Source organism: Sorex araneus, chromosome 3 (genome assembly GCF_027595985.1).
Source record: "Sorex araneus isolate mSorAra2 chromosome 3, mSorAra2.pri, whole genome shotgun sequence".
In the NCBI taxonomy this organism is placed as follows: Eukaryota; Metazoa; Chordata; class Mammalia; order Eulipotyphla; family Soricidae; genus Sorex; species Sorex araneus.
In genome coordinates, this window is record NC_073304.1 from 158502995 (window position 1) to 158517965 (window position 14971).

The 14971-nt window shown below is 53.1% G+C and overlaps 1 protein-coding gene across 1 annotated transcript in view; it reads left to right on the plus strand.

Moving 5' to 3' along the window:
- Positions 1-14971, plus strand: part of ETS1 (ETS proto-oncogene 1, transcription factor) — a 137187-nt gene that overhangs the window by 30792 nt on the left and 91424 nt on the right. The window contains exon 3 of the mRNA XM_055133024.1: positions 3198-3342. Coding sequence (XP_054988999.1) covers positions 3198-3342 — 145 coding nt within the window. The remainder of the gene's footprint in view (positions 1-3197; positions 3343-14971) is intronic.

Below are 14971 nucleotides of genomic sequence, written 5' to 3' on the forward strand. Positions count from 1 at the left end.
ATAATGTTTGCATCTTACTCACTTTGTGTCCTTAGCATCCAGTACAGTTGGCTTAGGATGGGCACATGGCCTAGATTTGTGCCGTGGATATGGAGGCTAGAATCCATCCCACACCAAATCTTGGGACTCTGTCCCCAGCTACAAAGTTGTCATGTGCCACAGGGAGGAGAAAAGAGTCTGAAATGCAATAGCCCTGGGCTACCCTCTCTCTGCTGGTTATTGGCTGCGGAATCTCCCTGGTCCTCTCAGACCTTCAGCTGGTCGTGCGGAAATGGAGAGATAAAGGATGCCAACCAGGCTGGGATCAGGCTAAAACGTGACCCTCTGTGTACCCTGCTGAGCAGGTCAGCTGGCATGAAAGGGGTGAGTAGCCACCTGAGGTTCTTTCCAAAATCACGGGCGTGGAGTAGCCAATGGGGACCTGCCCACAGGTTTCCCCCAAACCCTGGCAAGGCCTGGCAGTGCGCAACCCCCTCACCCCTCACCCCCCCTCTCCAGGAAAGAAGGAGGTTACTCTGGAGACTGGAAGTTGCTTCGGGCATCGCCCTTGCAAAGTGGTGGGTTGAGGCCGGGTTGCCCCAATTTCTGACCTGCTCACAACCTGCTGCTGCTTCTTCTACCGAGACAATTTCAGAATGAGTTGGAAGGGGGCCTGCAGTTCTTTGAGTAAAAATGTCCTTTTCATGCTCTGCAGAGTCACGGAGTGACTCTGAAGGTGGCTTGGTGACCGAAGGGAACAGCTTTGAGGAATATCTGCAGGAGAGGCTGGGGGCTCCTGCTGGGGCCACTGTCTGATCTCCTCATTTGAACTAACAGGGTCTTCTAACACCATGGAGTCCCACTAAAGAGGGAGTGGCTCAGAAATACAGTCCCGCTTATCAGATGGTCAAGGAACCCCCTCTGCCTGCCACCAAGAAGCCAAGTTTGGGGCTGGGGCAGAGCCCAGAGTGGTGGGGGGCTGCCTGGTCTGAGAGCAAACCCAGGATGGAACTTGGGGAGTCCAGAAATTCCAAGTGCCCCCGCTTGGTCCTGCAGGTGATGAACTTCTAGCTGGCAGGGGACCACCTTCCAGGGTGCTGCCCCAAGGCTCCTGGGAATGAGCTTATAACTACAGTGGAAAACTGGCTGCAAATGAACCCATGCAGAACCCACCCAGGCTTGGGGGCCTGGAGGGTGACTTTTTCCTTGGTGCCAATATGCTCTCTTCTGCTATTCAACTGAGTTTATGAATAATTGCCGGGGGTGCAGACATGCCAATGGTGGACTCTAAGCACGCTGACTTTTTGTTCAGAAATCTGAGGAACTCAGTGGGCTGAGGAGGTCTTTCTACTGGGGGACTTTGGGGAACTTGCAGCCTACTCTATACCACCAAGGAGCAACATATGCCAATTATTATTGATCAGTTTAAACACATGGAATGCTAGCTAATTTCAGTCTCTTAATAGGCTTTTTGTGGTTACAGGGAAGAGAAGGGGAAGGAAGGGAAATAGGAAGTAGAGAGGGGACCAGGTGGATTTAACTCTTATTCTCAGTAAAGTCTGAGGATTGGTGCTTCTCTCACCGAGGCTTCATGTTTCACCCTCTGCCCCAATCCCAGGACTGGTACGATTCTTATATTAAAATAAAAATACCCAGCATGCTCGAGGCTTCCCGGACAGGATATAGTAAGGCACTTCATATTATTTACAACTCACCTCATAGATCTTTTTTTGCTTTTTCCTAAGTATAAAGATTTGTTTGCTGTTCCTGTGTTCACAGGCTGGGATTGGTATTCACATTTTACAATTGAGTGAACCGTAGTTTAGATGGACAAGTATTAAGAGGGGTGGAGTCAGGATCTGAATCCACATGTCCTTGTAAGAGTGAGGTCTGAACATGCAACCAGGCCTCCCCAGTACTACATTTGTCTTCCCTAGAGGGTATTGGGCATGAATTGTCTTTGTGGATTGCATAAACTTGAGAAGAGTGAGCACAATTTTTCACAAATATTAAGAGGAGAAAATTCCACTTAGCAGTTGATGCCTGGCGTAGTGGTGTGTGGGGTGAGGGGTGGACAGAGAAATAACTCAAAGGACTAGTACACAGGCGTTGCATTCAGGAGAATCCAGTCCCATTTGCAGCTCTGCGTGGTCCCCCAACACTGCCAGGAGTGAGCCCCTGAGCTTGGAGCCAGGAGTGGTAGATCAGGAGCCACTAGGTATGATCGTCCCCCAAACAAACAAGGCAAACCAAACCAGTGACTATAAACCATTAGGGGGGCTTTGGGGAACTCACACCGTACTTTGCAGGGAGGAGGATACCTCTAAGAAGTGACATTTGCTAACGAATGTCGATCAATTCAGACACATCAAATTCGAACTAATTTGGGTATCAGTTGATTTGAGAAGGATTGATGCTAAGAATGACCACAAGGTGAGGTAGATGTGCATGCTGGCCAGAGGAGTCTCCAGAGAAGGAGACAGATGGCAGCAAGGGGCAGTGACAGGATTCAACCCCGTTGATGCAAATTTACATACTTACTCATACTGTAAAGAAACCAGGGCCTATTGCTTAACTGAAAACTGATTTCAGTTATGTAGGTGCTTCTTTGTTGATGCTGTTTTGGCCCTATTAGCGTCACCTGTAGGTGCTGTGGTATTAAAATACAACTTGTAGGATTAAGGGCATAACTTAAGCCCTGGGTTTGACCCCCAAGGACCACAAAAATACACACAAAATAAACTAAAACTCAAATTACATTCAAATAGTTCTTAAAGAATATTCCTTCATGGTGTTAAATAAAACTTTTTAATGGAATTACAGTGAAATACGCAGTTACAAATTTGTTCATGATTGGGTTTTAGTCATATAATCATTCTTTTTTTTTGAGTGATATAACAAAAAAACAAAAGCTGGGAGCAGATAAATTGTAAATGGCCAAAATTCTGTTTTGCTGCTAATCACAGATACTTATTTTAAAATTAGGAAAAATTGTGTTCGAATGACTAGATTAATGGGTGAATTCAATAAACTGAAAGCCAACTAGAAGACCTCAGGTCCTGTGACTGTTTGGGTTGGAGGTAGAAGATCATCTGTTCTGTCATCTATGGGTGATTCCCACTTATGAGTATGTGGATGAATGATAAAGTCACCGATCCATAGGAGTAAACTAGAGAGCTTTTCTTCTGAATATGTTTCCTTTTTGTTTATGATCACAGAGGCAGGGACCCACCGGCTCTTATGAAGATCCACGCATGACCTGTGGTTTCCCGCCCAGCTACCACCAGCAAAGAGCTTGCTACCCACTCTGGGAAGAGATGGCCACCCAGGAAGTGCCTACTGGTCTTGAACACTATGGCTCAGGTAGGGACAGACTCTGGGGCTGAGAACACAGAGAACCAAAGGGCAGTGAAAGGCTTTCTCCGAAGCCATAGCTCATGGCACATGAGGGTTGTCTCTTATGGAAAGTCCCAACTCTTCTCTGTTATGTTGAGTTACTCAATTTCCCAGTGACGGGAACACTCAGCTCTAGGAGTGGACCTGCAGGACGCTGCTTTGGGTCTTCGTTTGGTCAATACTGTCTACTGTGCGCTTCCTAAGGCTTACCCACGTCAGCCTGGCTGTGATAAACTACCTAGGTGTTTTGCAATCAAAAAGCAGGAATTGGATAAACAGAAAACACATTCAGTTTCCAAGGACAAAACACAATTCCTTTCATTCGTCCTCTTTGTCATTCTTCCACTTCCCTGCCCAAGTTCTCCTGCTCTTCTTTCCTCCATCCTTGGTTTGCGCTCTTCCCTCAAGCCCTCCTCTCCTCAGCATCCCTCCTGGGTTTGCTGAGCGCGGTGCTGCCCCCTGGTGGCCAGGAGCCATTTTCCTCCCGAGAACTGGGCAGGAACTGACAGGGATCCTGGGAAGTTCAGCATCCCTGCCCTATGCCCACGAGTCTTCATTTACTTACTAGTTTCTGCTTCTCCTTTCTTCCTTCCTTCTTTCTTTCTTTCTTTCTTTCTTTCTTTCTTTCTTTCTTTCTTTCTTTCTTTCTTTCTTTCTTTCTTTCTTTCTTTCTTTCTTTCTTTCTTTCTTTCTTTCTTTTCTTCCTTCCTTCCTCTTTTCCTCTTCCTTCTTTCCTTTTCCTTCCTTCCTTCCTTCCTTCCTTCCTTCCTTCCTTCCTTCCTTCCTTCCTTCCTTCCTTCCTTCCTTCCTTCCTTCCTTCCTTCCTTTCCTTCTTGCTCTTGCTCTTCTTCTTCTTCTTCTTCTTCTTCTTCTTCTTCTTCTTCTTCTTCTTCTTCTTCTTCTTCTTCTTCTTCTTCTTCTTCTTCTTCTTCTTCTTCTTCTCTTCCTCCTACTTCTCCTCCTCTTCTTCCTTCTCCTCCTCCTCCTCCTGCTCTTCCTTGAAGTCAGAGAACAAAAGTGTTTTGCTAACTTTTTGTTTGTTTGATTTTGTTTGGGTCTAAACTTGGTAATACTCAGGAGTTACTCGTGGCTTTGCGCTCAAGAATTAATCTTGGTGGTGTTCTGGGGATCCTATGGGGTGCCAGGGATTGAACCCAGTTCAAACGCATGCAAGGCAAGTGTCCTCTCTGCTGTACTATTGCCCTGGTCCTAACTTTCTCTGTTTCCATCAGAAGTAGACACAGAGAGAGATGCTGTGGTCCTATAAGGAAGGAGTGTTGTTTCTCTGCTGCCTGGTTCTCTCCTAGTGCAGGCTGAGCCCACCCCACCCCTCATTACCTTGGCACACTTGCCATCCATCTTTGTAGTAGTTTAGGGACCCCACCCCTGGATTTCCAACCTCACAATCATTACACTGTGCCTCCTTCCTGAGGCCTTATTTCCTCCAAGCACAAATAGAAATGATGGTGTGTGTGTGTATGTGTATGTGTGTGTGTGTTGGGGGGGGGGCGGAAGGTTCAAAGAGTTGAGCACATGCTTTGCATAAGGAGCCCTGGGTTGGACCCCTGGTACTGCCTGGTGCCTCCCCAGCACAGCCGGAAACCATGCTGGGAGGGGCACCTTGGCACGGCCAGGTGTGGCTAGAGAACCAACAGAAAACAAAAATGTCTTTGCAATCGATCTTTTTTTTTTCTAAAGGGGGCAGGAGAGATTCTCTGCACCTGTTTACAGTTGAGATTTTTAAGGGCTCAGAATTTTTAAGAGATGAAAAATGTGCTCCCTTGAGTGTTAAGCACAACAAAATAAAAGCTTTGTTTGCTCGCATCAGAGCTCAACCTGATGGCACCTATATCTGTAAGATTCTTTTTGCTGTGTTCTTCAGGGGCCACACCCGGCGATACTTGGGGGCTATTCCCATCATGGTGCTGGGGTTGATCCAGGGGATGCTTGGGGGTGCTCAGGTGAGCAAGCACAGGGCTCTGCACGCGAAGCCTGTTCTCCAGTGCCTGAGCTCTCGCCTCCGCCCTAGCGGTACAATTCAGAATCCCATTCTGCACGGCCATCCGTGAAGCTCCTGGGACTTCACCAGCCTCACTCCTGGTGAGCCTGGGGGACTCTGCAGTGCTGGGGATTGAGCCGGGGTGGGCCCTGTGCAAGGTCAGTCCCTTATCCTCTGACCTATCACTCTGGCCCCAATAGCTGCTTGTCTTCACACTCCCTCCTTGCAGAACAAGACCACCCCTCCTCCTGGTTAGCTGGGTGCACAGGCGCTGTGAGTGAAGGTGGGGTTTCTGGGGTGTGCAACTGCCCAGGGTGTGGACAGTTAGCAGTGCTGGGAGGTTCTATTATGCTGGGAGAAAGCTGGGGTGACCCAGACAGACCCGTGGCTGGTGGCAGAAGGGGGGCATGAATGAATCATCAGTGGATTATCATCCACGAGAGCTCAGAAGGGCCAGAAAGCCCCCAGTTGGGCTCTGCCGTGGTGGCAGAACCCATGTCCCAGGTTCCCTCCTGCCGAGTCACCCCTGATAAAAATATCTGGCCAGAGCCCAGAGCCCTTCCAGTCCACCCCCTCGCCTTAAGAGCTGGCCAGACGAAGGAGCTGTAGTGATTATTTCTGGGCTGCGGTCCAGCTCTCCTCGGTGATGGGTGTCTTGGAAGGAGATCCTGGGGTTCCAGGGAAGAGGGTGCAGTGTGAATCGCCCAATGGCTTCTCCAGCTGCAGCACATTTCCTTGGAGATGTGTTGAGTAAGAAAAAAAGAGAGGAAAAAAAAATACTCGACATTTTTCCCCTCTCCTTTCATCCTATTTATAACTCCCGTTTCCTTCCCTTCTCTTGTCTCATTGCCGCCCCCTCCCACCCCACCCCGCCCCGCCCCCCTCCCCAGCTCACGTTGGAGCTCTCAGAAGGGATGAATGAGCTTCTTTTCCAAGGACTATACACATCTGTCAGAGTTGGGCTGGCCAACAGGAGGGGCGGGGAGAAAGGATCGGGCCAAATCCTGCCTCCAAGTGTCCTTCCTCTTCCCCCCTGGGGTCAGAGGCTTGGAGGGAGGCAGTAGGGAAGGAGGAGTAGAGTTGAGAGCAGCCCCCCCCACCCCCCACCCTCGAGAGAGGGAGGCAGACAGTAACCCCCAAGGAGTGGAGGAAGGTGTGTTGCATGGAGCCCAGCTGAGGAAGGAGGAAGGCCGGGCTGGGGAGAGATCGAGGTGGGAATCAGCGGGCAGGTGGGGGCAGAGAAAATGACAAATGAATGGGAAGGAGACAAGAAGGGGACCCAGAAAAAGACAAGGCAAGGAGAGGAGGGGGGGGGACATGAAAGAGAAAAATAGACGAATGTGAGGACGTTAACTGGGCAGCTAAAAAGGGAAGATGCGTTTGCATGCAATCTCCGCGCAGCTGTGCATTTCTTGGCGACAATCTTGGAGTCATCATTTTCTTTCATTTCTACCTCCTCCTCCAGGCTGCCCCTTCCCCCCCCCCCCCCATCAGCCCAGAGCCATTAGCGGGAGCCAATGGGGACGGAGCGCTGGTGCTCGGCATGAATGAATGGGCCCTTTCTGTCTGAGCTCTGATCGGCATCCTCTGTCGGGAGCCGGCGAATCAATGGAGCCCCTTACACCAGGCAGGGCTGAGATGTCTGTTACTGTTTATAGTCTGGAGTGGAGCCCGCTGACCCTGCCTCGCTCACCCCCCTCCCCCTGCCTCTGTCCTGTCCCCAGCTTCAGCCCCTTCCCAACTGGCATTGCAGGAACCTTACGTTCTGTCCGTCCGATGAGCCTTGCCTGAGACCTGCTCCACAGCTTTCCCAAACAGCTCTTGCGACCAGTCCATGACCAGTCTCCTCTTCTTCATGGAGAAGGGACAGGGCAGAGGGTCAGCCCTTCCCAGTCGGAGACGGTCACCCTCCCCAGGGCGTCCAGTCTCTCCAAAGGCACACAATGGACATCAGGAACCCAGCTGAGCCCCAGACCCACAGTGACCCCTGTCCGGAGACAGCCCCTGTCCAGATCTGTTGTCAGCCTCCTGGGTGGCACTGTCTTGAAAGGCCTAGCATGTGTATCTGAAAAGGGAACGCCCCCTTCTAGAACGTTCTCCACCCAGTTCATCTTTTGCAGTTCAGGGATGGCCTTATGTTGAGTGAAAGGGGTGGAGGGGGGTGTGGGGGCAGGATGCCTCCTTCAGTGGGAAGACTTGCTTAGAGTTGGGAAGCCGGGTAAGTCGAAGAGCACTGCCACCCCCACATCCCCTCCCGGGATCACTCCTGGGCTTACCCTGCTCCGGGAGCTGAGACCAACGCCGCTTCTCTCCTGAGATAACGCGTGTTTTCTGGGGCACTGAACAAAATGAAAGCCCCGTCTGTGCAATCGCTGCTGACCTCCGCTTCTCCCTCCTCGTGAGCCTCGTGAGCGGGAAGGCATCCACACAGTGACGGGGAAAGAGCTGAGTCTGCAGCCAGGCCAGACTGGGTTTGAGTGATAGTAGAGTAGGTAGGGTTGTGCTTGCCTTGCACGTGGCTGGGCCAGGTTCGACCCCCAGCACCCGGGAGCACAGAGCCAGGAGTAAGCACTGAGCACCACTGGGTATGGCCCCACAAACCAAATGCAAAAGGAAGCTTTGACTTTCTCCCCTGGCTCTTCTTGGGCACCTGTTCCTCAGAGTCAGCCAGGATCTACCTGGACGGCTAGTGGAAGTGGGGGTCTTGTCCCAGAGTTTCCTTCTTCGATTTTGTTTGTTTTGTTTGGCTTGGGGGCCATATCCAGCAGTGCTCATGGTGTACTCCTGGCTCTGTGCTCAGGGCTCACTCCTGGCAGTGCTCGGGGCACCATATATAGTGCTGGGGATTGAAGGTAGGCCAGCGGCCACGTGCAAGACAAACGTCCTACCTGCTGTACTATGGCTCTGATGACCCAGTCTCAGAATTCCTGACTGGCTCAGTGAGTCTAGAGGGAGGCTCGGAGGTTACAGCGATCGGGAGGTGCAGTTGCCCGGGGCCCAGAGGCATGTTCTGAGAGCCCACACGTTCGCAGAGGTCAAGCCAGCCTCAGGGCACCGCCACTCTGCGTGTGCTCTGAATGTTCGCTGTCACTGCACTGCCCAGAAGCGCCAGGGTTTCTCCAAAGTATCTGTGAATCCTCGAGGCAGCACGTGACCCCCTGATGGACTTTGGAGGACCAGTGCCTGGTGCCAGAAGCCGGAAAGATGTAGGAGAAAGGGGAAGCCCTGGGTCCTGGCCCCTGAGTAGCTTTCATTCTGGGGTGTTTGTGGGGTACAAATCCATGTGAGAAGATGGTCCCCAGGGGAAATACTTATTGATGAAATGCGTGTTGGCAGTGTGTGAGACTTCATGTCTCGCTCTTGGAAGGTTCTCAAATAAATGCATTGGTAAAATGGCAGAACTAATTAACTTTCTCAAATAAACGTTGGGCGTTCAGGGGCGAGATAGATTGCGAGTTTGGAGTTCATGGTCTCTCCTGGGACTTTCTCTCAGACGGCCAGGCGGCTGGGAGCTATCAAACCTGGGCCAATGTTTGGAAAGGGTTATCGACAAGCAGGTGGGAAGTTTCAGCAGGAGAACAGATGCCTCAGAACTGGCTTTTAAGTGGTGAGCACACGGAGGGAATGCCAGAGAGACTTGTTAAATGGAGATTCACCTTGCGCTGAAATGTTTATTCTCCGAGCAGGTTTATTCTCTCAACTCAGACGGTCCTGGGCCTTTCCAAAATGGCCTTTTAAACTCTGTTGCACAGACCTCTCTCTCTCTCTCCTCATTCTGGCTGTGTTGGCCTTTTCTGGAGGATCTGTTTTGGGCTCGTTTTTCAAAAGGGCTCTGCTCCTATGTGTATACGTGCATGTGCATATAATTGTGCATGCATGCATGTGTGTACCTCTCCACGTGTGTACCTGTGCCTGTGTACATGCATGTGTGTACCTGTGCCTGTGTGTACACATATGCCTGGGCATGCATGCATACATGTGTACCTGTGCATGCATGCATGCATGTGTATATATACCTCTGCATATGTGCATTCATATGTGAACCTGCACATGAGTGCATACATGAATGTACCTTGCATGCAGGTGTGCATGTGTGGATACCTGTGCACGTGTGTCCATGTGTGCACTCTGCATGTGTGCATGTGTGTACACATATGCACCTGTGAAGGTATGTATGTAACTATACATACATGCATGTAACCTTATATGTATGTACCTGTGCATTCATGTGTACATATGTATGTCTGCATATACCTCTGCGTGTATGCATGCATGTATGTACCAGTGCATGTGTGCATGTGTGTGTACCTGTGCATTCAAGTGTGCATATGTAAGTGCCTGTGCTTGTGTGATGCATGTGTGTGTGCATATATGTTTCGGGGATGCTGGCCTATGGACTATTTCTCAGGGAAGGTCCTACCTTTGAGGACTCCGACTTCAAAGGTAGTGGCTGTGCTTGTGGGGAGAAGGTGATGGCTGCTGCAGCCTCACTCAGCTTCTGCCTTCACAGACCTTAGGGCTCAGCCCAGCTGCCCTGAACTGCTGCTTTCAGGAAACAGCACCGAGGGAAATTTGGTACGGGAACACTCTCCCACCTGCACCCCATCTCCACGCTGCTCGGAGGCTCCAGGAGGAAACGCTAGAGGGTGGAGAAGCTGATCTGGCCCGTGTCCTGAGTGTAGGGAGACTTGATTTGCACACAGCTCTCCCCCACCCTGATCTAGATTCTTCCAGGACCAGCAGTGCTCCTGGTCTGCACAAAGGAAGGGTGCTTCTCCAGGGCAGCCAAAAGCTGTTCCAGGTTACAGTCTGCCACTACCCCCTCCCTTTTCCTGGTTCCCCCCCACCCCAGAGACTTGTTATCATTTAAATGTTTTTATTTGGACACATGATTCATGAACTTGTTTGTAATCAGATTTCACACCCATCCTGTGCCCTGGGTAAGTCTCCAACCTGTGCCACTTAAAGGAATTTTTGAGGATAGCTTTGGTGTCTACACTGCAGGGTGTCTGAGCCTAGGGTTTAGCATAGCGGGAGGGAAGGAGCAAGAGCAAGTCCCTCACCCTGAGCGGGGGTGTCCTGACACGGCTTCACGCCACAGAGGACCCTGAGCTGTGCGTCCCCTACCTCTGCGGGGATATCGGGGAGCTCCCGCGTTGCCAGGTGCCACTTGCCTGCTCCCGTCCCCAACATGGGTGCTTTTCCCATGCCCGCCAATGCCCCCCTTCCCGATGCCTCACTTTACCCATGAAAGGAGAGTGGAGGGGCCGGAGAGACAGCGCAGGGGCTAAAGCCGTTGCTATGCATGCGGCCAACCCAGGTTTTGATCCCTCGCACTGCATATGGTCCCCCAGGCACGATCCCTGAGCACAGAGCCAGGAGTAGCACCAGAGCACTGGTGTCAAAAGAAAGAGGGGGAGCTGGAGAAACCTGCAAAGGGACACGCCTGGGCTAGGGCTCCCCCCCACCCCACCCCAGGGTCAGCTCCCCAGGCTCCGGCTCCCTGCAGAGAGACTTGTCCAGGTCTTGACAAATGTCCCCCGGGGTGGCAGGTGCCCTGTGGCCACCTGGCTAGCTGGTTAGCTGTGGCTGCGCCATCCCCAGGCCCCTTGCTTCTCAACAGCCTTGGCGGTCACCACATCTCACTGTTCTTCCCAGGGGGACACAGAAAAAAAAAGTTCTCTTTTTCAAACCACAAATATTTAGTCCTAGTTGGGAAAAGGTCCCAGGGGCATGGAGCTCAGATTCGAAGCAAGCAGTTTGACCCTTCTTCTGGAACTCCCTGGCGGGGGCTGGGGACAATGGGGGCGCCCTGGCGTCAGCCCCCGCCTGGCTGGGCGCTGTGAATGGAAAGTTCTGGAGCGGGGGTGAATGTGTGGGAGCTAGAGGCCCGCAGAGGGCGGGGGAGCCAGCAGGGTAGGGTGGGGGCTGATGCGCAAAACCAGCCTGTTTTTCTCAGCGTCTGGCCGCCCGGAGCCTCTTCCTCTCTCTCCAGATGTTCACTGTGTTTCCAGCGGCTGAAGCAGGAGCCCCGAGTCCCTCATTAATAAGTTTCCTTCTGGCACAGCTCACGGGTCCAGGCCGCAGCCTGCAGCTGGGAGAGGAGAGTGGGAGAGAGGGAGGAGCGGGCTGCGGGCTGCCCCCACTCCGTCCCCGGGGTCCCTCACCCCCACCCCGCCTTCCTCCTCTGCAATCCTCCCAAAATACACGAGCATACAAAAAAGAAAAACACCAGCAGATTTTTTATTTCAGAGAGTAAACACTTGGGCCATGGGGGTCCGGAGGTTATGGGAAAGAGGAAGCCATCAGGCTAATCAGAGGACACACACTTCCCCTGCTGAAATAAAACAGAAATCATTGCTGTTAACCCCGCCGCTGCCAGCCGCTGGGCGCTGGCCCTCTGGCCAGAGGGGGGGCACTGGCGCCCTTGTTTTGCCACTTAGATCCGGTGGGGAGAGGAGGGAGAGAGGACAGGGGGCTGCCCGTCTCCCCTTCCCTCCATGCCGGCTTTGAGAGAGGCCATTAGAATGGAACTGACTCTGGACTCGGATTCTGTTATGTAAAGAGGGAACGGTCCAGAGGATGGGGAGATGGGGAGAGGCAGGGGCAGAGCAGAGCAGAGGGCACAAACGCAGAGATGAGCACCAGGCGGGGGGGGGGGGACTCACGTGGGCCGAGGGTAGCACTGTGTGCGCCGCCAAAGCACTCGCCGCTCTGGGCCTGGGGTTGTTTCCCGACATGCAGCATCGTGGGGGCCAACACTGAGTTCCAAGGTATGTGGCAGCTCTAGTACCAAAGCTCGAAATTCCTGATTGACAGAGTTCTTTAAGTTGATTGGGCCTGGGGCTCCTTCCTCTTTCCCTCCCTCCCCCCTCCCTCCCTTCCTTCCTTCCTTCCTTCCTTCCTTCCTTTCTTCCTTCCTTCCTTTCCTCCTCCCTCCCTCCCTCCTTCTCTCGCTTCCTTCTTTCCTCCCTCCCTCCCTCCCTCCCTCCCTCCCTCCCTCCTTCCCTTCCTTCCTTCCTTCCTTCCTTCCTTCCTTCCTTCCTTCCTTCCTTCCTTCCTTCCTTCCTTCCTTCCTTCCTTCCTTTCTCCCTTCCTTTCCTCCTCCCTCCCTCCCTCCTTCCCTCCCTTCCTTTTTTCCTTCTTCCTTCCTTCCTTCCTTCCTTCCTTCCTTCCTTCCTTCCTTCCTTCCTTCCTTCCTTCCTTCCTTCCTTCCTTTCCTCCTTCTTTCCTTCCTTCCTTCCTTCCTTCCTTCCTCCCTCCCTCCCTCCCCTCCCTCCCTCCCTCCCTCCCTCCCTCCCTCCCTTCCTTCCTTCCTTCCTTCCTTCCTTCCTTCCTTCCTTCCTTCCTTCCTTCCTTCCTTCCTTCCTTCCTTCCTTCCTTCCTTCCTTCCTTCCTTTCTCCCTTCCTTTCCTCCTCCCTCCCTCCCTCCTTCCCTCCCTTCCTTTTTTCCTTCTTCCTTCCTTCCTTCCTTCCTTCCTTCCTTCCTTCCTTCCTTCCTTCCTTCCTTCCTTCCTTCCTTCCTTCCTTCCTTCCCTCCCTCCCTCCCTCCCTCCTTCCCTCCTTCCTCTTCTCTCTCTCTTCCCCCCCAACACTAGGTGCCTTCAGCTTTACTCTTCCACCCCCTTGCAGCCTGTCTTGAGAGCATAAATATCTCCTGGGTCATAGGTCACAGGTCAAGCACGAGACCTAATTGCAGCCCAGAGAGAAGTGCCCTCTCCCCCCATGTATCGAGTGACCTTTGGCTCTTTCTGGGGCTGCCAGTCCGAGGGGCCTGTCAGTTTTGAGTGCAGACTGTCCCCAAGTCATGGTGTCCCTTGGCCACCTCCCCAACCATGGCCACTTTTTCTCCAAGGGGGTCATCCCTCCACTCTGCTCCCAGCGTCCGTCCCAGCTAGGGTCACTGCAGCCTTTGAAGAAATGTTGGCCTCTCTGGCGGACTCTCTCGCCAGTGCAGAAAACAGGCCTTTGGTTCTTCCTCCAGGTGGCCTTGGGGAACCACAACAAAGCGGCTGTTTGGGGAGTTCTTTCCCTGGGCGCTGGAGAAACGGGAATACCCGAGACCTCAGTCCTCTCGGAACCAGGGGTCTCGCTGCCTTGGCTTGATTTCCTGCTTCCTGCATTTTTCTCTTTATTTTATATTGGGGGAGGGGTTTGGACCACGCCTGGCAGTGTCAGGGCTGACTCCTGGCTCTGTGCTCAGGGCTCACTCATATGGGGCTTGGGGAACCATATGAATTGCTGGTGGTTGAACCAGGGTTGGTTGTATGCTAGACAGGCACCTCGATTCCTGTACTGTATCGCCAGTCCCCGTGCGGCTTTCTCCCCCCTCCCCTCCCCCCCTTTCCTTCCCTCCCTTTCCTTCCTTTTCTTTCCCCTTTCCTGGCTCCTTTCCCTACCACTTTTCCTCCCCTCCCCTCCCCTCCCCCCTCCCCTCCCCTCCCCTCCCCTCTGCTCCCCTCCCCTCCCCTTCCCTTCCCTCCCCTTCCCCTCCCCTCCTCACCTTTCCCCTTCTTGAGGACCCCTAGGCAGCTCAGAGGTTGCCGAGTCCCTCCCAGTGATCTCCCAGCTCTGCGGCCCTGAGGATTCGTTGCTCAAACCCTGCAGTGCTGGGGGTCACCAGGCCCCCACTCCGTGATACTCGGGGAACCATGTGGTGCCAGATCAAAGGCAGAGCCTCCACAGGCAAGCTGGGCACTCCAGTCCTCTGAGCTCTCTCTGAGCTCCCTCCCTTTACCCAGCTTTGCAATTAACACTGAATAAAGTTCTGACCTGCAGATTCTCATAGACCTGAGAGGCTTTGCCTGGGGGAGTTTGGGAAGTGGGTGATCCATCTAAAATCAAGGGTAAGACATTCTCTAAAGAAATATGTCTTGCCTCTGATGATCAGGGTCAGCTGAGATCCCCAAGGGGTATAGCACTGCTGCCCCAAGGGGACAGGGACCCTAGGGTGGGAGGGGTGAGGGTGGGGGGTGGGAGCATTTATCAGCTTGTCTTCGCAGACCTCACCAAGCTCGTGTCCCTGATCAGAAATGCATCCCTTGGTGCATGCATGCATCCTTTCTCCATCCCCTCTCCCCGCACCACAGGCCCCCCAAAAATGGGTCCGAAAGCTGTTTCTGCCTCAGAATCTTGGAGACATGGGGACATTCAAAACCCCACCTTCAAGGCCAGCCACCTCAGTTCTTTCTCTTTCTCAGCTTCTTTCATCTCACGTTCCTCCCCGTGGCCTGGATGTCTGCGATAGAGCTAGACTGGATCTGTGGCACCAGCAAGGGCATGGGGGGACCTGGTAGGATGAGCACCTCTGAAGGGTGGGCAGAGACCCTGAGCAAACACCTCCCTGCTGCCACCAGCCCACAGAAAAGCCCCTGGCGGCGGAGCCTTGGCAGGGAGGGGGCACCGACTCAGCCCACTGCCTCCCACGCAGGCGTCCTTGGCATCTTCTCCCTCATCTCTCATCTGCAACGTCTCTGTAGCCGCTGACAGCTCCAGCCACGGCCACTGACAAGCTGGGGGCATTCTCCGAAGTCTCCCATCTGGCCGGAGCCGTCCTGCGCCCAGGCGCTCTGGCCCCGAACGGCTGGCGGAGGTCTT